General features: G+C 41.2%; 1 protein-coding gene across 2 annotated transcripts in view; it reads left to right on the top strand.

Moving 5' to 3' along the window:
• LOC149790578 (uncharacterized) overlaps positions 1 to 27,078 on the top strand; it is a 76,731-nt gene that overhangs the window by 10,204 nt on the left and 39,449 nt on the right. For both annotated transcript variants that reach the window (XM_089972666.1, XM_089972665.1), the window contains one exon: positions 682 to 1,236. In XM_089972666.1, the coding sequence (XP_089828792.1) occupies positions 730 to 1,236 (507 nt within the window). In that variant the 5' untranslated portion in view covers positions 682 to 729. The remainder of the gene's footprint in view (positions 1 to 681; positions 1,237 to 27,078) is intronic.

Raw genomic sequence — 27,078 nt, 5'->3', positions numbered from 1 at the left:
GCATGGAATGCTTTTCGCCTAGTTTCTACAAACTTCCTCGGAAATGTTAGGGCAGAAAACTATAAGGAACTAGTAGAAGACATGTTGATGAAGTATAAGAAACTTGGCTGCAATATGTCTCTAAAGATTCACTTCCTTCATTCCCATTTGGATTTCTTTCCTAGCAACTGTGGTATTGTTAGTGATGAACACGGCGAACGTTTTCATCAAGATATCGCAACAATGGAACAAAGATACCAGGGAAAATGGTCCACTACAATGCTGGCTGACTACTGCTGGACACTCCTCAGAGATGCTCCCGAACAGCTGTACAAGAGACAGGCGAAGAAATCTAAGATGTAGTCAATGACTTGATTTTTTATAGGTAGGCTATTACAGTTGACCTTTTACTATTGGAATGCATTTCGTTATGTAAACATTAATTTCTTGCAGATTACAAAAAAACTAGAGCCAATTTTGCAATTTGACTGTCATATTCGTGTTCAGCACATAAAAATTGATAAGAATTGACTAATTTTATTTCAGTAACATGACTTTTGTAAAAATTTGTTGTCCAGTGATACATGCTATATTATCTTTGGAAATTGAGAAAATACACGAATATTATAGCATTTTGTCATCCTTGCTATGAACTTTAGTTATAATTGATGTACATTATTTCTTCTGTGGTTTAATTTACAGAATGTGCCCATTAAAGACACACGACTGCCAATTATAAAGGAAATTAAGATGTCTCATACATATTTTGAAGACATGTTCAACAAATCCGAGAAAAGGAACTGGCTTGAGTTTCATGTGGCAATGGATCATATGAAACTTGGACTGCACAGATTTGTTTGTAATAAAATGAAGCAAATGCACAAATCCCTTGTTAAGAAATTGGGGCGGAAACAGCCATGTACTAGTTGTAGGTCTGATGATATAATTTGGAACAGACGTACAAAGACCTGGAGCTTTTCTTCTCCATGCCCATCTAGTCTATGTGATACTTGGTTGAAAGAAATTTTGAGTCTTCACAAAAACCCCACATCAAAACGTATTTCTTGGCAAAATTGCGATGTGACATCATGGCCAACCATAGAATGGGAGGTAACCAAGGTGTTTATGCCAAATGGACAGCCATCTTTGAAGAAAAACATTAATCAGTGTGGTGTCAATGACCTTCTAAGTCTGCTGCTAAACTGTACATACCTCCATAAGTATGCATCTGAAGACTGTTTGAGCCTACTAGAAAAGGTTAGTATTGGGGATTATGCTCGAGATATCTACTGTAGTAATTCTGTTTAGTTTATTGCATGTTCAGCTATATGTTACGACTAGACGATCAGATAATTACCGAGAAAGAACGCAAACTAACATATTTTGTAAAATTATATATAAGCATACACAACACGTACCATAATAACGGGAAAGAACAATTTATGCATTGAAACTATCTCGCATATTAGTCAAACATGCATACAATTAATACTGCATAGAAATATATAGCATAAATGATACAACTAAGATGCATAATAATGCAATATTGTACTTGAGTACACGTTTGCAATCGTATTTTTGTTTCCCTTTACGTGCCTAACATTATTGTTGTATGCCTTCAACACGAAACTCCATCTTACCAATCAATCTCTCTTGTTTTTCATTTTATGAATGATACGAAAGGGTTGTGATCACTGAACACAACACCGGGAGGAGCTGAACTAACATACTCATCAAAGGTTTGCATCGCCAGTATTAAAGGCAAACATTCCTTCTTAGTCGTATAATATTTTCTCTGGTGCTTGTTCAATAGTTTATAAATATTTAACATTGGATGATCCACACCATTGTTATCTTCATGTATCAATACTTCACAAAACCTTACATTATTTGCATATACTGACATTTAAGATGATTGAATGTAATCTGGTTCTGTAAGAACTGGTGCACTTTTGAGTATAATCTTTATTAAAAGCGCCATGACGTCTGTCGGACTAGTTAAATGGTCTTCTTACTTAACAAAGTAGTCAGGTGTTCAGTAGCTATGAAACAAGTTGAGCAAAATTTCCGATAATATCCAGCCATACCCCATCAATTGCTTTGTAATGATAGGTACAGGGAATTCAGAGATAGCCTTATCCTTAACTTCTATAAGTTTAACTTTACCGTGTCCCACAACATGTCCTAAAGATGTTACACAAGTACGGCAAAAGTCACTTTTACAATGAATTGTCTATTTTTTGTCACGGAGCCGATCAAAGAACTTCTGTTTGGTTTCCAGGTGATCTTTCCAGATGCAGTAGATTATGACGTTATACACGTACACTTCACAATTACCTATACCAGATGTTATCATTTTCGTCAAATGTTCGAATTAACAAAGGGGATCCTTCATCCAGAACGGTATCGCTTTATATTGGTAAAGTTCATAATGAATGCTGAAATTTGCTTTGCCATTTCCGTAAGTGGAATATGCCAGAATTCCTTCAAACGATCAAACGTAGTGACATATTTTGCATTTCCAATTCCGTCAATGCAGTCATCCATTCTGGGTATTGGAAATGAATCCGTCGTGCTGACATTGTTTACTTTTCTGAAATCCGTAAAAAAACGGAAAGTATTATCTGGTTTCAGCAATAGTCTGCACCACGGACTGCATTTACTTTTACTTGGTTCAATGAAAATCATTGGTCGGCAAATATTAAGTTACTTTCTGCAAACTCTCTTGTTTGAGAGGATTCATCATGTATCCTGTAAGGACGTTGTTTCACAGATTGTATAATCTAGAATTTCATCGTCATGGTAGATTTGATTGCTTCGTGTTGACAATCGGGAAACAAGTGCTTATATTCACGTAATAGCTGTTTAAATTCATTCTTCTTTTGTGGCAGCAGGTAAGAATGTTTCTAGTCCAGATTGTCCAATATTTCTAAATATCGAAGCCTTTGGAAATCTTGTGGATGCACATTTGGTTTTAGGTAATGGGCCGACACAGTCTAACATTATGCTACTAATGTTTAATCCATGCAGAAATAAGGTGGCAGACGAACCTTAGGTATCTGAGATTTTGTAGCATTGGATAAGTATGATAAGATCTTCAGTATTTAGACAAATCACTTTTCATTTTTCGCCAGTAAAAATGATTTAAGATCTGTGATAAGTCTTACTGACTCCTTCATGAACAGACAATACAGTTTCATGGGCTAGGCTAAGAATTCCCTGTCAATGTGACATAGGAACAATAATTTTGATAGATTACTGATAAGCGGGTACCTCAGGTGTCTTCCATTTTCTCATAAGAGCCCCATTTGTTCACGAAATAAAGTTGACATTTGTGTGGTTTGCGTTTTGCTAAAAACTATCTGAAACAAGCATAAGATCTCTCTAACCTTTGATACAACTAGTTATTATAGTTTACAGCGTGCAATACTGCTGCCGGTCCAATACCAACCAATTTTACGGTGGACTGTGGTAGAAAGATGAGTAGGCGATCCGTCTGGACTGCTGGATTTTAGATATATCGAGTTAATTTAATCTACAAATTTTGTATTGTTATATGTTGTTAAAAAGAAATATTTAAAACCAAGTAAAATCTAAATAATTGTGAATTGTTTCTTATGATTACTTGTGAAACTTGGAGATAGGAGAAGATAAATAACTCGCATTTAATCTGCGTACTCTAGATGCTTATATCTAAAAATAATTTTTTTGCGTGTAACGGATATCTGATGCCACACATGCTACTTCTTATTCATGACTCGACAATTGGAATTTTTTGAATGCCTGGCAGCGACCAAGGACTAAAACCCAAACACTGTAAGTGTAAAACTCAAAGGAACATATATAATCATGCTGACCCATCGCCAGGCCATATCAGTGACTAAACAAGGCAGTTCACGAAAAGGAATTGTTCTTAATATATCGGTGTCACAGCTGTCCAAACAAGCAGGAATCATCGAACCATTGATAGCATGAATCGCTGCATCGTTACTTCCAGGATTGCTCGGCATCGAAAAATGACTCCAACTTCCTGGAACTACACGCGTTAAAGGACTTTCCATCAAAGGCATGAGAATAAAGGTTTTAACCAACACCGACATCGAGCACGAATTAGTGGCCAGCGTTGGAAATTTCAGAGGTGTCTATTCTAAGAATAAGCTTCCTGAACACATCACGTCCGACGAGAGCTGCATGATAAACCTGCAAAATTATTACGACTGACATGGTACTTACTGGATCGCAGTCGTCAACGATCCAGGTTACAGCAACGTCGTTTGATTTACCTCCTCCCAATGAAGTCGTGTGCTACATCCAATAACCGCATGAAGGAGCCGTCTGTAACTCAATACAGCTTCAAGACGGCAACGATAGCAGGTGTGGATGGTCCTGCATCGATTACATCCAATGTAGGAACAGTGGAAAATCACCCCTTGAAGCCATTTTGTCTCTAAAATAATGTACACCCTAACATGACACAGCCATCATGAACTGGGGGTGCTTAAATGCAAAACAAAAATGGAGAGTATCGATCCCGACGCGGTGGTCACGAAGAATCAACAACTCATGATCAAATCGAAGTGTGCAGGATGTAGTTCCAAAATATCACACATCGTCCCAGGCAAAGCGACGTTGAAAGCAGCGACATCACCAACTGAGACCACTAAAATGTAGACTGTGCAACTTTGCTGCCGACAACATAGTTGTGTGCGACTTAGTGTTATGACTCTGTATAAACAATGTATAATTGTAGGCACTGTGATATCGTCACGTGCTGAGAGGACCTTCGCATGGAAAGAAATCTGTGATTGGGAGACTCTAAACTCTGCAGAGAGACCAATTCTCGGTGGCACCTTGGACGTACATGCTCTGATCAGAAAAAGTCCAAGACCCTGTGGCAGATGGACGTTTCCTGGACATAAATATACACCACTGTGGTATCCCTTAAAACAGCAACTGGATGAAAACGATTAGCCGCTGCCTGGTCAATGTTTCAATGCCATCGCGATGCAACATGATCTATGTTACAGAGATTATCCCGACGGCAAAGCGGAAAGCGATAGAGTCATACTTATGGAACTTAAAAACACTCAATCCAAACTATTTCGGAGAACGTATAAATCGAACTCTTGTGCGTGGTATCACTAGCACCAAACATAAGCTGGACATCGGGATTCCAGGTAAAATGAAAACGTCAGCTATGATAAAAGATCTTTCGATGCTCACAGAAGAACTACATAAACCAGCACGCAAGCATTTTCCACGATGCAGAGTTGAGCCGGTCTCAGCAGACGATAAATGGTCGGCAGATCTAGTCAACATGAGATTAAAGCGCTTACAACGATCATTTGAAATATCTCATGACTGTCATCTATGTGTTCAGCAAATACGTTGAAACCTTTGATAGCAATGTAGGTACACGAAACGCCAAACAAATTATGGGCAGATCATGGTAGTGAATTTTATAACAAACCCGTCTGAGATTGGCTTAAAAAGATAATAAATTATCTTGTACAGAACACACAATCAAGTCAAAGCGGCAGTCGTAGAGCGGTTTCACAGAACTCTCAAAAAGCACACGTGAAAGAGATATACCAGCTATAACACCAACCGATACTTAGATTATATGCCAGACATCGTAGACCAGTACAGCCATATATATGGCATCGAAGCATCAAAATGACACCTACGGAAGCCTCTTCGGCTGAAAACAACAATTAGCTCACATACGCTGTTTTTAAAATCCAAATTAAAAGCAGGAGACCACGTCAGAATCAGCAGACAAAAAATTACCTACGAAAAGAGTTATTCCCTTTAACTGGACCGAAGAAGTATTCATTGTCAATACCCTTCAAAAACCATTTGGTCACGTACACGCTGAAAGATTCCTCGTGAGAGCCCATACAGGGTTTATTTTACGAGAGGAATTAAAAAATACTAAACAAAACCTCTTCAAAGTCGAAAAATGCATCTCCAGCAAAGGAAGAAAGTAAAAGCAAGTGCATACTTGTGTCAAAATTGAGAAGTCCAGGATACATTGACTATTCTATTTTATGATATATCGAAATAATAGTGTTGCACTGTATGTTGATACAATTGGTGTTGAAATGATTTGTGCGCGAAATGAATTCGGTAATTTTGGCTATGTTATGAGAGGCTTGCGTCAAAATTAACTGAGCTACGATCAACCTTGATGCTGAGCTGAACATAGTGTCACTGTCTTAGCATGATTCATGTTCCCATACTTCAGATCAATTCTGTAACCTAACTATCGTTTTCGTTTGATAGTGTCGTATTCCGCTGGCGACGGGTCCTTCGTCGTGTTTGGAACTCCGATGTCGGGACGACTTTTACTTCTGCATTTATTCATATATTACACGAGGGTGTTCATTTTTTAAATTGAGCACATCCAACGTCATGAATTGGCCTGACATCACCAGCGCGTAACAGGTGTAATATTCAAGTGAATCACCAATAGTTCACCTGGAGTTAGATGTTGGATTTCTTTCAGGAGCTCGGAATGTATGAAGACATCGAAGTGGAAGACGGGATACAAGTTAGAGAAATCTTCCAGTGAGATCTGCGTGCCCGTATCCATGTCCTGGTAATTCTGCAAGGCTTCCATCAACATCCTGTACGTACGAGAATAATTTCGGGTGGCTACAGCGAAGCATAAATCAATCTCTGTCGACCTTGCCTGGAGTTGATGCGGACGTGAATGCAAGATAGATCAAGATGTTTAAGCACGTGCTTCTTTCTTTCTTGATCTTGGCGCCGTATTGCCATCTGAAATACGACGAACACATGCATGGGAAGCTCTCTACCTGGATTGGGGATCATGTTCCACGACATGGTCTGCTGGGCTCGCGTAAATTGTAAATGCAGTCTTGCTAAGTTTCTAAGTTTCTTGGTGAATCTGGACAACGTGGTTTCCAGTTTGAGCACGTGAGTCGTCAATGGAGTGAGTTTGTTCATCCACAGTGACAACCACGATTTGGTGAATTTCCCATCTTTGAAACTTCTGACCTATACATGTATTGTCCGGCGGAGTCTCTTTCTAGCACCAGAGCGTGCTTGACGCCCTGAACAAAGTTCGGATATCCCTGAACACACTAGGATGCTGATTTGAGAAGGAAACATGCAGATCTCATGGCTGGCATCTGCCAGAACACGTCGAGCTGAGAATCCAACGTTTTGGATAGAGTTAAGTACCTGTGACAGCGACGATGGGTTGATCCTTCAGCGTTTGCTGTCATATCGGCCAAAAGATGGGCATCTGCTCCTTCAGCTGTTGTTCTGTACACGATAACGATAGCGTCTCTACATACGTCAGCGCAGCGTCTTTGGCTGTGGTGTACTAGTGCGAAATACGTTGGTGTCATCCGCGCCATTGCTCGTATTTCTAAGCCACAACATATTAGTGGTACTCATCCGCATGTAATCATCGTGGCTTGGGATATGTAACCATTGATTTCGTTGAGATTAGTAATGTTTGTGTCCTGGTATTCGACGTACTCATACTCTGTTGTCGATTCATGAATGGGATTGTTATTATTCAGCCGAAGGTAATCCAGAGTAAATCTCGAAAACATGACATCGCTGTGTTATAATATTTGTTTTACAAAATAACACTTATTAAAAGACATTGCTTAATCGTCCAAAAATGTATTGAGAATGTCTTTGAAAATGTCTTACGATAATATAATTAATCCATAACCGTACATGATGGCGCCAAGATATTGTGTTGATGCACCGCTCACCTTTCTCTCAAGATCCTGTAAAACTCTTTCTGAGCTTGCGTTTAGTACCATCGCAGTTTTCGTAAGAGCATGTTTGGCCTGCTTCGAAAGATCGGACAAATAAGTTTCCTGCGTAGTCACAGTCGGTGATGACGCAAGCATGCTTTTGCTGACTATTTTTTGTCCCACGGCCGTGTCAGCTGAGAGCAATCGGGGTTGCTTTCCCTGCAATGCCGGGAAGTGCTGCTCGCTCGGGGGAAAACAGCGTGGATAAAAAATCACTCAAGATTTTACGTCGTTTTACGCGTTATCGCCTCATTGCTACTATTGTATCTGTGAACATTTTCTGTCATCAATTTAAGATGGCGCTCTATGTCGACGTGAAGTTAATAGGTTATTATTTCGTGTTTATTATCAACGGCATTTCCGGACTGATCGGTGAGCCAAATGGTGATTGCAGAGATCGTGACGTGAGAATGTTCAGGATGAGATAATAAATGAACGAATTATAGGACGATCTGCATGTGCGGTCCCAAAAGCACGTTATTTGCTGTGGAGTAAATCACGTTGGATGTCGTACGGACCCACAACAACTATTTCTGAGAGGTCGAGCAGTTGATAAGAAAGTTGTTCAGGTTAGTGCTTTTGACGAGAAGATCTCTCTCGTGCGTTCCATAAACGTTTAAAATAGTACCTGCGTTTAAACCAAGGATGGATCCGATCGAGTTGCTGATGTCAAATCCAACTCGATAAAAGCTAGAGAGCGTGATTCTGGTTCGCAACGTGAAATAATTAGGTTCGATTTTGATGTTCACGCCGCTTATAATGTTGAAAAGAGCATCATCTTGATTTGCTTGCCTTTTCAAATATTTGGCATCGCTGAAACTTTTTTCTGCTTGCCATTCTAATGTCGAACTGTTTTCTTAAAATAATCAATATCAGTCATAATTCTCTTCATAGCTTCATCATGCATACCATCTTGAAACGTTTTCTGGTTAATAATTTTTTTCTCCTCATACAACTTTTCTAATGTTTCCTTGGTCTATTTCTCCTATTCATGCATCTCCGTTTACTTTGATTTCATAATCGTCCCAAGCTTGACTTTTTGTTATTTCGTCTCCTCCAGTCTGGCTTCATCCTTTTTTCATTTTCTCCGGTCTTGCTTCTTCCTCTTTTTTCATCTTCTCCAGTCTGGCTTCAGATTCCTTCTCTTTCTTCAGTTTCTTCATTATCTACTTATTCTACTTGTTTTAGCGTTAGATTTTTCTGCAATGGCTTGTTGTGCAGTTTTCTAAGGCGTAGGCGCTAACTCTTTCAGCAGTCATTGTTGTTGACTCTGAGGATCGGCGTGAACCATTCCCCGGCGACATCGCATTGATCTGTCTACTGGCCTAACTTATCCTCGATGACGCGCTGACGTAAAGCATCCCGCGTTACGTCGGATCTATTTAGGCGCATCGTAGTATGACTGAGTGAGATAAAGGTTGTTGCAGCGCTTGTTACTCGACAATGAAAAATATTCGCAAATGCGGTTCATTTCCTCGCGGTCTATCTTAATATCGTCAACCACGATCATCTTATGCATGTCAGAATCAAGTTCTTCTACATGTTGTGTCTAATCCGGATCTGCTATGGAGAAAACGTCTTTTTCAAGCAAATCATCGTACTGTATTTGTCCTGGTGAGGATAGAGCGTAAAAATGATCATGCGATCGTACATCAACATGTTGTTCAGGTGAATGTCCATGAGCAGATTCGTTTTACCACAAATCGTAGGTCACACGATCATGTATTGGCAATCGGGCATCAAAAATAATGCTGGTGTGCTTTCGTTTTTATCTTCGTGTCAATATCAATGATGTTCATTTTCTATATAATTCACGTGAACCGATTTTGTCTGCAAACCACGTCTTACACTTTCTTTGGTACACTTATCGGGTCAATCAGCGTCTCTTCTGCGAGTCAGAGTGACCTTGACAAAAGTTCAACCACGTTGGGGATTCCATGCAGGGTAATCTCAACGTGAACGGTCACGACGTCTCCAATCTCGATGATCTAAGGTTCCCATCCCCGGATGCCAACTCCACACTATTGTCGCATGTCAATATACTGGCAGAGACTAAATTGTAGTTGACCGTAGGAGAAATGACAGGAAATATTTACGTAGGAGGCAAACTTCTGTACGGTTTACCAGCTTCAACAGGACAGGTCCTTGTATCTTTCAGGCCATCTCGTTAGCAGATCTTGACTGGCTAAGAAATGTGATAAAACGGGTGGTGTGATATCTGTTAATTTATCCGTGACTGGTCAAGTTACTAGCGATATTTCCATTGCATGACCTCCCTCTGGAACAACAACACAGAATTCTAGACGTGGTGGAGTGTATACATGGCGTAACACGAGAACGACTATGATCTATCACTTTGGTACCACGAATCATTCTATCTGGACCGACAAAGATGCCAGTAGAGATTATAAACCATTCGTAGTCCAAACCGTTGAAGGTTTCCAAGTTAATAATGATAGGTATTATCAAATATTGACCATCAATAATAAAAAGATTAGTTTGTATAGAACGACATCGATGGAAAACCAAAAAGTATACGGACTTTCCAGCACATGGCCGATCATGGATAACACCCAGGCGATATAGTACTCACGGTTAAAACTGTTTGGTGGCACAAAAGTATCTACCACTGAAGGAGCACTCACAGGAAATCTCAATGTGGTGGCTGGAGCTAAAATCTTAGTGACAAATTGTATGCACCCCACGGCAAACAACGAGATAGCTACGAAAATGTACATGAATAAGCGCCCTGTCAGAAACAACTCTGGGTATATTCCAACACTCACGGGCAATAACGGAAACCGGTGTGGAGTTGTTGTATCAACATCGTCGGAATTCTCAAGCTCTTACTAGGCTTATTATATTTTTGCAAATCACCTGGTGGCGTCCGATGTTAGTAACAAGCGGGCAACGTTTGGAATTGCATCCAAATTCTGGCTTCAGTTGCAGTGTCCGTCAGGAACTTTCAAGTGCGTGGGCGCAGCTATGGAACACAGCGCATTCGCAAGTGGAGGATAGATGGAAGAAAACCAGATAGCATGTATGATGCTCTTTATATCGGCACCTCTCCCATTGGTTCCACAACGCTTGAATTTTATATATACACCACAAGCAAGATGTATTCCACGTTTACGTTTACTGCTCTCACGGCAGAACCTTTTAATCCTGGGTAAAATTATTTCCAACGTTTTAGACTGGATGATGCAATATAAGTAGATTAGTTTAGCATCATCTAACTAACACATGTTGCATGATGGCGGAAATTATCAAAGTAGCTATCGAACTTTACCAGTTAATATTCGACGATACTTATAGGCATAGTGCTTCGTATGCTGGCAATGACAATCATGTGCTGAAGCAGACCACGGAGATTTATGCAGACATCAACCAGGTGAGACATTTGTGTTAGTCATCAGTAGAAAATGCACATGAATAGGGGAAACACAATGAGGCGAACCTGTATCATACTTAAGTTGGACAACAGCAGCTCAGAGATACCATAGATCAGTATTTGCCGTATTTAACGTAACGATAGAGAATCGACATCGCTGACAAAAAGTATTGAATAGACAGAATATTATCTATATTGAGATTTCGCGAAAACCTTAAACTGCGGAATGCCTTGGACAAAAGGAAATTTTTAAGCGTGCCGGATTACCGCACGAGGACGTTTATGTGATCATGGAAGTGATGGCGCTCGGCGACAAAGGTAGTGGAGCTACTGATGACGAAGCGGCATCTGATACATCGGTGTCTGATAAGGATAAGGTCATAGAGGAGTAATTTTATGTGATGATGTACGGCGAACATGGAAAAAGTGATCCAAATCTGGCTGCGGAGGCATACAAATACCTTGACAATTTCAAGCTGGAAGAGATTAAAAGCAAACTGTTTTTTTTAGGGAGGGTGATGACATTCCTAAAGAAAATTTTGTTCATACACCAGTGGCATCTCAGGAGCTGCTTGAGCAAATTAATGATGATAAAACCTACGTGCGCAAGTATAGGTCTATTTTGGGCTGCTTGATCCTTTAGCACCAGAAATAATAGTTTACGAAAAGTGAACAGGAACGTGGAAAAAATGGCTACTGCTTTTTATCACCTTTACAAATATCACCGTGATGTAAAAAATGATCACTCAGGTTTCTCAAATGTACATGTGGATATATCGGATATGTATTTAAGCATGTTAATCTGGAAGCGACACCTGGAAAGTTAAATTAAGCACGATGACAGAAATAAAAAAGAAGTTAGTGATCATGGCACCGCTTAAACCATTAAAGAATTCATAAATATAACTATCAAAGTAGATCAAACGCACATAACATTTGTAAAGAACATCTTTCACAGCTTGAACTACTGCTGCAGAGTTTAGTCGACGTATTGCCATAGAAGAAACCAATCATCGACTTCAATCACATCGACGAGAAAGTGTCGGTGGAACGGCCTCACGAGCTTGAATCACACTATCGATATTACTATCGAAAAGTCTACGTGCACAAGCATGCACACAGGAGATACAAGCGCGTACTGAGATTCATCTCGTTGACACCGTGTTACGTGTTTAGGCTCGAATAAACTTTAACATAGGAAAGAAAGAAAACAAGAAGCTTTAAAAAATATAATAATTTACTTCCCTGAAAAAATACTGTAAAAATTAAAAACTATGAACTTACGGTTTTAAGAATCAAATCCAAAAATATTCCAAGAATAATCCACGAATATAATTTTAGAAGTCCTAAAAATAACATGTTCTAATGATTTCAAGTTCAAGTCCCGACGAAGAAACCAAGATGGAAGACGATGACATATGCTGTAACCTATAGTATGTTGAATTCTAGAGTTCCTTGCAGAAACAATATCACTCCGGTTATGGAAATCCGAATACACCTTTATAAGAGATGTCTTTTTGTAAGAATTTCGTATTTGCATACGTGTATCTCCAGGAAAAGAGAATTAATCCTTTTCAATCCAAATAATTTGAAGTAACTCCAAACGGACAACAGTCACTTTCAAGTGTAAGAGCCCAACTGAGATTGATTGATTGATTTAATTTTAACAGCGCATCAGCACTGTTAGGCTATTTAGCGCCAAACAAAATGTTATATGAATAATCTTTTAAAAATTATAAAAATTCTCATATCGACCAGCTGAGATTATTTCTCTAAAATAAAGATTATATCGTATTCTGAAACGCAGTTTCGAAAATCCCCAAGTTAAGAAATCGAAGAAAAGGGTGGTGGTTTCACGTGATCATGCTTATATTACGTACGCTTAACAAGACACTGATAAAAAGCCAATCATTTAAACTAAGAAATAAAAAGATGTTTTCTTCTTAATCACTTAGTCTCATCTTGACCTTGACAACATCCAAGCATTTTAAAATTAAAATAAAACTTATTAACGTAGCTGGTACTAATTCTGAATCAAGGTCAGGATCTAGGTAAACATTAAGTGTTTACTAAAACAAACAGTCAAGGTTAAACTATTTTCTGGAAAAATTATCATCTCCAGTGAATAAATTTACATTACAAGAGCATGTAATTTTTTTTTAAAGCTGACTAACAAACAATTCAATTAAAATAAATGTATTTTTAATCAGATATAATTAGAACATAAGAAACGATCATCTTGACCACCGCCATCCAAAGACTCGATTGTCTATCCGATGATGCTGTTTTACGAATTTATCTAGAAACATCGTCGTTGAAATCTTTTACTACGAGGATCGGATTAGATAGCCCTGCATGAGATGTATAAGTCAAAAACTCTTAAAAAGATGTTAAAATTATTTTTGTCTTAAGATAGATCAATGGCTGGACACAATCAACATCAGCAAGTCAGATGCCGACATAGTCACAGTCAATAAAATTGACTCAGCGGACCATACCAGATATCTGACATATAACATCTTGGAAAATTGGAAGGTCTTGAGGATGCTTTCGTGAACGCGTTCCATCTCAACATAGACATCACAGTAGTAAAGGGGGATCTTATAGCGTCAATGGGAATTAGCATTACAGACCCCCTTGGGAACATATAGCGTCAAGGGAAATTTAACATGGAGAAAAATCGTGGGAACATATAGCGTCAAGGGAAATTAACATGGAGAAAAATCGTGGGAACATATAGCGTCAAGGGAAATTAACATGGAGAAAAATCGTGGGAACATATAGCGTCAATGTAAATTTAACATGGTCAAAAACCCCTGGGACTATATAGGGTCTATGTAAAATTGAAACAGGGAGGGTCTCTATCTCTAAAATAAAAAATAAAATAAAAAAAGGGGTAGGCAATGGAAAGGCTATCTCTTTTCGAGATATATGGCTGGCCCTGAAAAGGGCCTTTGGGTTTTCTTCTTCTTCTTCTAATTTCTTCTTTTCCTCCACCAAGTTCTTATTTTATCTCCTACACTCTTCTTCTCTTTCTTTTTTTTCTTCTTCTCCTCCTCTTCTTCTTTCTTCTCTTCCTCCTCTTCTTTCTTCCTCTTTTCATTTTCTTCTTCTTTTTCAATTTTTTCGTTCCATGTTCTTATTCTTATCTTTTCCTCTTCATCCTCCTTCTCCTCCTTTATTTCCTTCATTACACCACTTATCATATCCTTTGCTTTTCTTAAATTGTTAATTTCCATTTTTACTCTATGCGGACTATAAGAATAATGGTCTTCATTGAGTCGTACGAGCATTTGTTCTATCATTCCCAAATTGTCAAGGACGTCTTGCAATGATTGGAATTTATCGAGGTGGTTTGAAGCCATCTTCTTTTTTATTCTTTGCAGAATGGTTTGAACCACGAATACTGTGGGTTCTTATACAAAAAGCGCGGACGTGATTGAAAACATCCCCCGACATAAAAATTGATCTTACCTAGATCATGACCAAACAACGTGAGGACGTGAAGGAAACATCCCCACTTTTCTCATTTCATATAATCAAACCCAAACTATACTCTCCACATACTCTAAGAAACAATAAAGAAACCCATAATCTACTATTCACACAAACATACCTGAGCTCTTACAAACACAAACACAAACACACAATCACACAAACACATACCCTCACATTTTTTCAAAAAGAGTTAGTGTTTATAATCGCACTACTCTACCTACACACATTGGCAAATGGATTGTTATTTCTTTTCTAGAGTATTGGGTAGCCCTGAAAAGGACTGTTTTTGGAACTTCAGAGGCACCTGGCTAATGGTGGCACCTTCCGGGTCTGGCACCACAGACACAACGCCTACTCCAGTCATTGGTCCAATTGACTGAAGTTGTTGGAAGAGCTGACGGGGGGTGAGTGGCTTCACTATCCCACTCCTCCGTTTGCGGAATAGTGAACACTTCTTCTTCTTCCCTTTGTCTTCTTTCTCTTCTATTCCTCATTCGAGGATGAACAATTACCTCTTGTTGTGGTTGTAACTGTGGTGCAGTCATTGCCTGTGGAGATTCCATCACCCAGGGCTTCACCTCACATTTCTTTATCATTAACACGTGAGACCTTATCCCTCTCTTTTTTTCTTCCTCTTCTTTCAGTTTTCTTTCTTCTTCCTCTTGTTCTATCCTGGCTTCTTCCACAAGGGCCTCTGCAGTCAGCTCATTCAGGAGGCATCTGGCATACTCCAGATGCATCTGAAGTTCCATCAATTTACTCAGTCTGCTGCTGATTTTTCTAGTATTTGATCAATCAACAAGGGTAGCTGGACTGCCGAACGAGTTTCAATTTATACTGAAAGCGCGGACGTGAAGGAAAACATCCCCCTAATAACATAAAATTCATCTTACCTAGATCATGACCAAAAAACAACAACAACGCGCGGACCTAAAAGAAACACTCACTCACTTTTTATGCTACCCATCACTATTTTAAAATTTTTTATAAATCACTTCAATAGACTATCCACATACTCAAATCAATTCAATCTAACTCCAAATATTCACCTCAAACACCAAAAAACATCATTTTAATCTACTATCCACACCAAGTTACTTTAGCTCTTAGAAACACAAACACACCAACACATACCCTCACATTTTTTAAAGCAAGAGTTAGTGTTTATTTTCACACTACTCTACCTACACACATTGGCAAATCGATCGTTATTTCTTTTCTAGAGTATTGGGGTAGCCCTGAAAAGGGCTGTTTTTTTGTTTGCTATGGCATTCTTTTTTAGTTTCTAAGAATGCGATGTCCTCTGAGGATAGACTTTCTGGCAATAGGTCTGCTTCTTCGGAAAGAGAAGAAAACTCTTTGGTGTCGATACGACAATCGACAAAGCCTCTGTCAGGTTCAGGTTGCTGCTGTTGTTGCTGTTGTTGCTGTTGTTGCTGCTGTTGCTGCTGTCTCTGAAGTCTGTACTTCTCTGTCCATTCTTCTTTTTCCCTGTTCACTTCTTCTCTGAAGAGCTCTTCTATTAGGTCTTCAGTGATTTTTAGCATTCTCACATTCTCTATTTCTTCTGGCTTTGGTATCAGACTGTGTCTGACCCTATGCAAATTCACGTAGGCTTCGTTGAGCTTAGCTAGTTTGGAGCACATCTTCTTAGGAGGATGAGTCGACAATGGATGGTTAGACTGGAAATAACCCCGGTTCTTAAAGTCAAAGCGCGGACGTGAAGGAAAACATCCCCCACACGGTTTTCGAGCCGCAACGTTTAGTGAGTGTCATGAGAGGGATAGTAAGAAATGAAAGAGCATCAATCCAACATTCTTATAGCTAAACAAACCACAAAGGCATTTTTTTCATAACACAACATTTTTTATTCAAAAATCACTTAACACTAAACAACAACTCTAACATATTTTAACAATAATCCAACACTATAACATCAAACAATTTTTTTCAAATCACTAACATTTTTTTCTTCAAATACAAACTACTTTAAACAAGGCTGACAACGTTGTGAATTAAATCGTGATTTCCACTGTTGGAAATCATTAGGCCATTGATGGACACTACGTTTCCTAGCTTGAGACAAAAGATAAGCATAATGGTCACAAAACCATCGATCTACTTTCACATCGTTTCTAGCAGAAGAACGAGGATCGAAATGAGTCACTAAATGTTCTAAGGAATAGCCCAGGCTGCGATGATGCAGAAAATACACACAATACTTTCCACACACCAAGGAATCTGTGCCTTGTAATTTCACATTATTGAATCGGGTGATCTGAGCATTTCTTCTCATAAAGTCGATGATATCGTCTTCCAAAGGGGGCAATCCATACGAATCGAAATATTCCACACATCCTTCTTGAGGAAAGTAGACGGCTACCCAGTGGGTTCCTGGGAGATGACTGTCGTCCGTGTTGATCACGTAAGCTTGATGGTCTTTAGGTTTGCGATGAGGGAGTTCATCTTTAGCACAGACGACAGGATTCCAAGAAGCCGTATACGAACTGTGGTTCAAAAGGTAATGAAGTTCCCAGGTATCCATGTTTTTTTCTTCTTCACAGGTAATAATAAGTCGTCAATTCGATCCTGACTTTTTGCTTGAAAATGTCTGACGAATAAACGGTTATTCGTTCTGTTTCCTCACTCTGATTCAGGAGAGCTTCGATACGATGGATCTCTTGAGTGGTTAATGGTGGACAAGAATGTTCACGCAAGTCTTTATACCACTGGTACAACACGTCTTTGTTCGAGATGAGACTCCAAGCTTCGTCCAGATACTCGTCCAATTTTTCTTCTTGACTCAACATCAGGCATTTATCGTGTTGAATTTGACTGGGATGATCGTTTTGACATCCATAACAATTTTTCTTGATCAATTCCGTCATTTTGTCGACCAAGTGTTTGGCAAAACAGGAGACTAAATGGGCTTCTTGTTCTGGCCATCTTGACTTCATCATGATTACTTCTTCTTTTTCCAGGGTCTCCTCACATTCCATGTCCAAAGTTTCTCCACTAGGTAATGAGGGATAGCAGTCTTCCATGGCTTCTAGTAATCTAGAATGACTTCTCTCAAACTGTTGATTTCTATGGTATTATCGAATTCTGCATACAGGATGACGTTCACTGTCTCTTCCAGTGGCTTTGCAAACTGAAGTTCCACACGAATCTGGCCTGATTTTATAGGGTGGAAATGTCCCTCGTCGCTGCCTTGGTCTGGAGTGAAATCGAAAGCCCACAAAGCATAGCCTCCCGCGTAATCCTCGTACGTAATGCCGTGACTGGTGTTGGTTCCTAACTGACCGGTGGCTTCGTACAGGGACAAGTACGATCTCAGGTAATTTTTGTTGGTAAAGTCAGGTTCGAAAGGTCGGGTACACAAGGTTTTGCCATCGCGACTGACTTCGATTTTCTTCACGTCGAAGTGTTGAAAGTTGAAAGGATTTTTACCCAAAGCTCCGTTGAAGGCTGAATTCGAGACCATACCAATGATTAAACGTTTGGGTAGCTGTCCTTGGAACAGATGATCTTCGATCATGGAATGATGTCCAACGGGAATGGTGAACGTTTTCACTTCCACGCGTCGTATGGGATACTTGGCGGTCGTTCTGCTCAACGTTTGACTGATGTCGTTACCTACTTTGGGTAACACTTCCACGCGTCGTACGTAGAGTTTGGCCTCTTCGATTTTGCTTTTAGGAGCCTTAGCATCCTCAGCCAACAAATGGAAAGCGGTACTGCTACGATTCAGTCTCAAGCGGACATTGACTCCGTTCAGCAAATATTTCTCTTGCAACCACATGTCCAAATGCAAACGATCCATCAGTTCTAAACTCTTCTTATCTAAGATTTTGAGTTCTCTTTGCTCAAAGCCGTTATTGGTTCCATCTACAAGGTCGAACTTGCCCGCTTCGTCAGGTTCCCACAGCACACAAGCATTGAGATGGGTATCCTTGGCATCTATTCCGTACGTCAAGAGATTTTCCAGGTAGGCACGGTAAGGGTAAGTATCCATGCTGCTGCTGACCAGTTTGTTATTCAAGTACAAGTCCACTCCACTAAACAAGGAATGCATGAAATTGTTGACGGGAGCTATATTCTCAGTGTCATCTACTGCACCATCATCCTTATCTAGAACTTTGACTTTCAAGTACAAGTAACTGCTATTCAGATCGATGTAATCTTCGGGCTGTCCTTTGATTTCAAACTCGATGGGAGCTGAGGCTGTCAATGAGGAGACGGGATGAAATTCCACCCATTGAGATTCTTGCATCGTCATCATGGTGGGGGGCATGGCAAACAGATCCAGTTCCGTCTTGGAACAAGCGCAAGACTCTCGGTGCATCATTTTTCTCTGTGTCTCAATAATCGAAAACGTCTAAGTCTCGAACGGTTCTTCTTTTCTTAGCCTTTCTCGCTTGAAGTCTGGTGAAAGGGTGTTTTCTTCGTCGTCTCTTTCTGCCTTGTCCTTGCTGAATGCCTGACTCGGTAGCGTGCAGAGCATTTATAGGTGTGTCTCGTCGGCCCAAAATGTCTTTGCCCGTTTGCAGCAAGACATTTTTGCCTGCCCTCATGAAGGCTTCTTTAGGGTTTTGTTTGTCGATGATGACATTTTGGAGAAATTCTTTGCCATGCGTCAGTGCCGCATCTTTCAAGGCGTGCAATCCGCGTGTCACCATCGGTTTCAAGACTGGGGCCACCGAACGAAAGGCCGATTTTAACATGTCTCCTAAGCCGTGTCCTCGCTGTCGTGCAACCCCTTGGTACACTGGATACATGACTTACTTACGAGTCGGGAGAAAACCGTTTTCGAAAATGGAGTTTCACCGTGACTTTTCCTTTGGTGAATGAAATATTTTGTCCTAAATCTCCTTTTATAGTAATGTTGACCGTGTCCAAATACGACTTGCTGACAGGTAAATAGTGAGGATGGACAAATTCGCGGTGGACGTGGTAAGTGTTTCCACCTTCCTCGTCAGCGTTTGCGGCAGAATCCACTTTGAAAGGAATGACACGCAGTAACGGTACGGAGGTGTGTCCCACCACGTTATACTCCACCACATCGGAGTACACGAACATCAAATTCAGTCCTTGGTTCAGTTCTACCGGGGTACGAAAATACTTGGCAAAAGAATCGTTGTCAGAAATGACTGGTAATTCACCTTTTTCTTTTTCTACTTTCTTCCTCAGCTCCATGTCACCGCCTAACATGTCAAACAATTCAGGACAAAATAAGAAAGACATGATTTTAGGCCCCTCAGGAAATTTCATCAGGAAGCGACGAGCTGTTTTGTGGTACTCCAGGGTGACACTTTTTTTGACACTTTCCAAAGCTTTCAGAAACACACCATTAAACCTGGTGGCTATGGTGCTGACCAAATGTTGACCACTAAAATAATAGCCTGGGGGAATGAACAAGTGATAGGTGGTCCACTTTGAATTTGGTGTACGGGTTTTCTTGTCATATTTGCTATGGGTATCCATCCACTGTTGCACTTGCTCGTCATGAACTTCCACATCAAATTTATTTTGATTGGGAAGGACATTGAGGACTTGGGTCGGGTGAATCATTTCTACTAAAGCCACTTCCCAATGGGCTTCGTGATCTAAGGGGATGGCTTGAGGTAATTTGGCCGTGTAACAGCACAACGTGTTGTGGGGAAACACCTCCATGGAACTGTCACTGGGTAAGGTTAAGTAAAATTGGTTTTGGTGACTCATAATTCCAGAGCTCTGTGGCTGTCCGAGGGGATATTACTGGACGTCAGAGGCGTGTCTCCGCCCAAAATGGGGTTCTGATTGTGGTTGAACTGGTGACTGGCACTTGCACTGGACACAAGGTTCCCGGGGTTCCCGTTCGAGGAGAATTTCAGGGAGGGATTTGGAAGCAGGTAACCGATGCAACTGCTCAATAAAATGGTCCACAATTGTTTGTCTCCTTGTTGCAAACTCAAATTGGCAATGGCTGCCCCGATGACACAATACACCACGAAGATTTGACAGAAAAAGACGATTTGCGTTTTAGGCACACGTTCTCCACACCACACCCACAAGGGTTGTTTTTGTAAATCTTGCACAGAAGAACTAGGTGAAGGAGGAGTGGTTGACGTAGCTGCGTCTGCTGTGTGAAAGGGCATGATGGTCACTTCTTCTTTTTATAGTCGATGACTTGCGAAGCGTCGATCCAAGAATCGAAACTGGGTGGATATCCTTTCCAACGTACTTTGACTTCTTTGACACGTCGTTTGCCCACTTTACGGGTTCTGCGTTCGAGAATGCTTTCGATGTCGTACACGTCGTCTTCTTTTTTGGTGACACGTTGTAACTCGGGCAAATAAAACGTTCCTTTGAGCACTTCTCCATTCATGTCTTCCAATTTATAGACGGCAGGATGACGGCCATGCACTCGTCCAGTGACGCGAAACAATTCGGTCGTCCAGTTAGGTAAGTAACCTTTGTCGAAAGTGCGTTTGGTTTTGCCAATGCGCACCCAATCTCCTACGGTCAACTCTCCACTTTTCTTGGGGACAGCCCTCGTCGGGGACGTACCGAACAGACGCTCGAACACCATCACTTCGTTGTCGGGAGTCACGTCTTGCGGGGCACGTCCGATGCTTCGATGGTAAGATTGGTTGTACGCTTGCACCAGGTGCGGTAAGATGTCGATGTACTTCAGAGTGTGGTGATGCGTAAAATATTTCCACATGCGTTCTTTCAAAGTGCGTTGAAAACGTTCCACGATGCTGGCTTTGGTTTAGGGATTCTCGGTGGTAAAAAAATGAATGTCACGTTTCTTTAATTCTTTTTGGAAAGCTTGGTTCAGAAATTCGGTGCCTTTGTCCGTTTGCCATCGAAGAGGGTGACGACCGCTTTGTTTCAACACCCGTTGCAGGGCTCGCACTAACTCGCTGCTCGATTTGGAAGTCAAGGGCACGACCCAGGCAAATTTGGAAAAGACGTCGATGACACAAAACAAATATTTGTAGCCACGATTGTAGTTGGCCAAATGAGAGACATCGGCTAAATCGGCTTGCCATTGATGATCGATGCCTTCCACTCGGGTGCGACTTCTGGCAAACTTGCGTCGAATGGGTTTGTGTAAAGTGTAGGTAGCTTGTTCTTGTAACCATCGTTGCACTTGAGGTAAACGGAGACTTTTCAGTCGCGTTTTGGCAGCACGATACAATTTTTGAACTCCTGCGTAACCTGCAGGATGGGAGGGATCGTAGTAAATGCTGGCTAAGACTTTTTCCATTTTTTTGTGTTGGTTGGTGTCTTAATAAGACACCCACTCTTGGAGGATGCTACTCTTTTTCTCTTGGGGTATTTTCTTGGATTGCAATGCTTTGCGTGTGCGACCGGCAATAGGTGTCGAAGAGGAGGAGGATGTCTGAGCGGGGGATATCGGTTCTTGTTTCACTTCTGTCTTCACTTCTGTCTTCACTTTCTTTTTCTCTTGTGACGAAGAAGGGGTGGCCATCATCTTTTTAATCCATCCAATTCTGGAGGTAGGTGGTGTTGTTAACTTGCGTACTTTTTCTGGTGGAGTTTGAAACCCTTCTTCTTCTTTTCCTTTTTCTGTCTTGGTCACTGGTACTGGTACTGGTACTGGTGATGGTGCTGGACTTTTCATCAAGGTCTTAAAATCTTTCAGAGTGGGTAGAGCTGTTTCGTCTAAAGCTTTCTGGTGAAAGAGTTGCAGTCGTTGCAAGAGTTGACCGTACTTTTGCGATTTTTCTGTTTCGGACAAATCTTGGCGATCCATCAAGGACTGCAATTCGTGTTGTAACTGGGACATCTCGCTCAAATTGGGATTGGGAGGTAAATGCGGGGTGCGTTGTTCTTGCCACCGATGGTATTCCATCCATCGTTTGTAAGGCACTAAAGCTAGTTTTCGTCCTTCCATGGGGTTGTCAGGGGTCGATTCTGAGATCTTGGGATTTTCGAAGGCCTTTTTATCTTGCTCCCATCAGTCCTCCCAACATGGTTCCCAAGACTCCTTTCAGTATGGGGCCTAACAAGAGAGGCAAAATGCCTCCACGTTGCACTAACATCTTCTTTTTTTGACGAATGGGGATTTTCTTTTGAACCATTTGGCGAAGAACGTGACGATGTTTGCCTAAGCATTGTTTCTGGTGTTTGGACAAAGGGATCGTGCCTTTCAAAACGTTCAAACAACATTCGCACACGGTATCGATGACCTCTTTGGAGGCTGTTTGAATGAGTTTTTTTCGTAGGGGTGGAGAAGCTTTGGACAGGACAGATAACAGGTCCCCATGTTTGGCTAAACGTGGTGGCAGTCCTTTCCTTTTCTTTCCTTGGGGTTTTCTGGAGGGTGACATCTTTGAGTCTTTAGGAGCACCAAAAGAACACTGATACCCTACTTCGTCACAGGCCTTTTTTATACTGGAACGCGTCGCCACTGATTGTCTTTACGGCGTATCAACTTCATGACAGGCATGACACGTCGTGCAGGGGTACGTAACGGACTAAATCGAGTCAGTTCTTGCTTGGACAAATCCAGTAAACTTTGTAACATGCCCGATCTTTCATGGACTTTGATTTTGGGAGAAGGTACTTTGTGAGCAGCAGCCACTGCCACTAAATTGGAGGGTCCTGCCACTGGGGAAGTTCTTTTGGAGGTCATCAATGGAGAAGTTCTTGGTGTGATTAACGTCTCCAAGTACTCTTCAGTTCTGGGTGTCATTAACGGAGAAGTGGATAAACGTGAGGCTGTCGGAGACACAGTCACCGCTGTGGCAGGTCGTGGTTTGCGAGTGTAAGGCTGCGTCCTGGCCGCAGTGCCTCTCTTGCGACTAGTTTTCTTCTGTGGACTTTTCTTTTTCTGAGGACTTTTTCTCTGTTTCTTTTTCTGGGGGCTTCTTTTCTTTTTCCGGGGTGGTGTCTGGTAAGAGGAGGGTCCCGCCACTGGAGAAGTTCTTCTCTTTGGGGACCTGGTCTTTTTCTTCTTGGGGCTTCGTTGAACTTTTGTCTTGGGGATAACTTTGGGGGCATTAGGATCCCATGTTAAGAGTGAGCGAATGATGACCCCTCCTAGAGTACCGCTCCCTCCAGGTTTCAAAATGATTTGTTTTTTGGTTTGAGTGTCGATGCGGGGATCGGCCAGTTGGGGCAAAGCGACTTTGTTTCGATCGAAAAAGCGTTTGGTTTGATGAGGAATCTGAATGATTCCTTGGAGTAATTGACGTGCTGTCACCGTGAACCATCGTAAGACTTCTTTGAGACTAGCTTCTAAGACACGAGCTCGTGTTTGTGGATCTTTTTCTCGACTGATGCCATACAAGGCACGAATCAATTTGACGGGAAGATGCGACTGAAGGGACGTCATGTTCACACTGTGTGAGACAGACGAAAAGGGTCTGAGGTTTTTATAGATTTTTTGATGGGGAGTGAAATGAAGTCGAGGACAGAGACGTGTACAGGACAGGCCCTCCGTCTTGGCACCAGTGGTGAAACAAGTGGGTACGAAATCGCAAATCCTCGGGAGTGGTAGGTTTCAAATCGACGAGTAAATAGGCGTGTGGCATTTGAGTGGCATCGTCGTACGCCTGAGTCAGCCAAGGCGTTCCTAACTGTTTGGCTAAGACTTGCACTTGCGATTTATCTCGAGGGCTTTTAAACAAGACCACGTAATGTGCATTGAGACTGATGGTGCGATGGGCTTTACTTTGTTGAAACAAATTTTGGGTGATGTAAATGACACTGGCATTACGGTGATGCCCTTTGCGCGTGAACCACAATTTAATTTCTTCTTCGTCTTCTCCTAACATGTCGTCGAAAATGACCAAATGGGTTTGACGGGAGTCAGAGACGATGCCGTCGTCTTCTTTAGGAATGCCTTCCACAAACACGATGGAATCGCCTTGACTTTCTCGCAAGAGGCTGTACGCCGATTGCCACTCTTTGTAACACCACACGATCCGTTGAGGGGGTCGATCGATCAAATGATGTTTATGTTCGATCAAACGTTTGACGAATTCGGTTTTGCCTGAACCGCTAGGTCCAGCAATGAGCATGTTAAAGGGATGGCGAAGATACAAAGCCTCCCAACTGGCACGATCTAAGTGTTCGTCGATGACTTTGACAGTAGAGGAAGAGGGAGCAGAGACAGCAGAGGTAGTCATGGTGTGAGAAATGTCACTTGTGACACGAAAAACAAACAAGACAAGAGTTTATATACTTTTTCAGAACACGTTTATTGAATGTTTTTTTTTTCAAACATGAATACGAAAGACAAAAATACATAAAAGCCAAAGGCTTAAGTACAAGGATAAAAGGCACATGATAACTATGAACGTGGAATAAACACAAGTGTCTGTACAACATGTTTTGGGTAATGTTCTAACCAGTTCTATAGTAGGGTGTAAGGTCACACAAGTGTCCTCCCGAAAGGGTCTTTCAGGTCTGTCCACGACAGTCCTGTCCTGGGTGACGGGTTCTTCTGGCACCGTCACTAACACGGGTTGAAAAGTAACTTTTTCCTTGAACAACTCTCGTGCATATTGGGCCACTTCTTGGGTCCAAGCCTCAAAACCCCATTCTTTCCAGGCACGGACATCTGTCCAATGGGGATGTAAGTCACAAGCTACACACACATCGTCATACACGTCTTGGGTAGCTAAAAGTTGACGAATCTTTTTTTCCTGTTGAGGTCGAGAAGTATCCAGATGAAACCGCAAGGCTTTGAGCAAAAGAAGTTTTTCGTGACCATTTAAGGCCATGGAGGTGGTAAGTACTGATCGTAAAGAGTCCACAAAGAATCGGCTGGTAAACGAAATCCCAGAAAACAAGTCACTAAGACACACACCACTTGTCGTCCCAAATTGAATGGATACAGTTCTTGTAATAATCGATGGTAATGATCCACAGTTTGAATATGGTCATTGAGTTCCTTCCACGGAATCTGTTGGATGACATGTGACATAAACCGTGGCATGGCAGCCTGTTTTTATATTCTCTTTTTTTCGGATGCAATACACGTACTTTCTAGCCAGAGATCTTCGTTCTCCAGTAGGGAATCTAAATCTTGCATACTGTAACCGAAACGTCAGAGTTCGATTAGGTGTTTCCTCTTCCACTAAGCAGATTCCACGTAAAATATGTTTGTAATCCTTTAACTTGTCTTCCTCAATGCGTTGCACTAGGTGAATCTCGAAGTAACCATAATCATGAACATGTCGATCATTAGCGACCTCAAAGTTTTGAACAAGGTCTGACCATTGAAACAATTTCTGACGAATCAGTTCTCTTATACCATTCAGGTACCAGTGGTTAAAGATCTGGTGACGTAACGGATGCAATTGTTCTTTACGTTTGACTTGTATTTTGACCAGCTCTCGGTAAATGCGTTCTCTCAATTCCACAGGCAAAGCACGAATGTTCTCTTGTAAAGTATCCATGAATAGGTCATACTAAATCCTCTTTGGTCTGACACAAGAAATGTACTCTTTGCACAAACATGGTTTTAATTCATTGTCGAATCTAAATCGTTTCACCACTAATCTACACATTACAATTCGTTCAGAAGTTTCCTCTTTCACCAAGTTGACATTGCGTGAAAGATGTTGGTAATTCGTTAACTCTTCCTCTGGAATTCGATGCAGTACGTTTACAATGTAGTAGATAGAATCGTCAATACCAAACCATTCCTTTTTATAACCAGGAGGTCGTTGATCAATGTCTGTCCAATGGAACACTTTCAACTCAATCAGTCCTTGTATAGCCTGAAGGTACCAGTGGTTCAAACACCGGTGACGTAACGGATGCAATTGTTCTTTACGTTTCACTTGTATTTTCACCAGCTCTCGGTAAATCCTTTCTCTCAATTCCACAGGCAAAGCACGAATGTTCTCTTGTAAAGTATTCATGAATAGGTCAGTCTGTACAATTCACAAAAGTAATCCACATAGTGAGTAATTTCTGACCACTGCCATTCAGGGTAACGTCCAAGAATGTCACTGAACTCTTTTGATGTAAACGGTCTAAAGCAATATAATAGGAGGAATGCAACCTTGACCCAAAGAAATCTAACACACTGGTTGACTTTTTTCACTTTCCTCTTATGAATTTCTCGACACAAAAGTTCTACAGTGACCCATTGAGATTTCACTCTGGCAAACCCCTGCCAAACTTCCTTGTAAATCTTCTCTTGCAGTTCTTTAGGTAATGATTCAATATCGTTTTGGAAATGAAGTTTAAATACTGGTCTCGGTGATGTCCAACATTTGACTCCTAGCCAATCTGGTTTCTTCTTCGTCAACGACATGGTAAGTTACTTCAATGTCTCGGTCCCACTAAGGGTAAGTAATGACAATTCGGTGACCATCGAGCATGTTCTACGTAGGCCGAATCTTGCGGTTCCCAGTGGTGAAGTGACACACCGCAACT

Source organism: Sinohyriopsis cumingii, chromosome 10, assembly GCF_028554795.1.
Source record: "Sinohyriopsis cumingii isolate HCF-2022 chromosome 10, ASM2855479v2, whole genome shotgun sequence".
Lineage (NCBI taxonomy): Eukaryota > Metazoa > Mollusca > Bivalvia > Unionida > Unionidae > Sinohyriopsis > Sinohyriopsis cumingii.
Note: the sequence above shows the minus strand (reverse complement) of the source record. Positions and strands in the feature narration are given on the sequence as shown.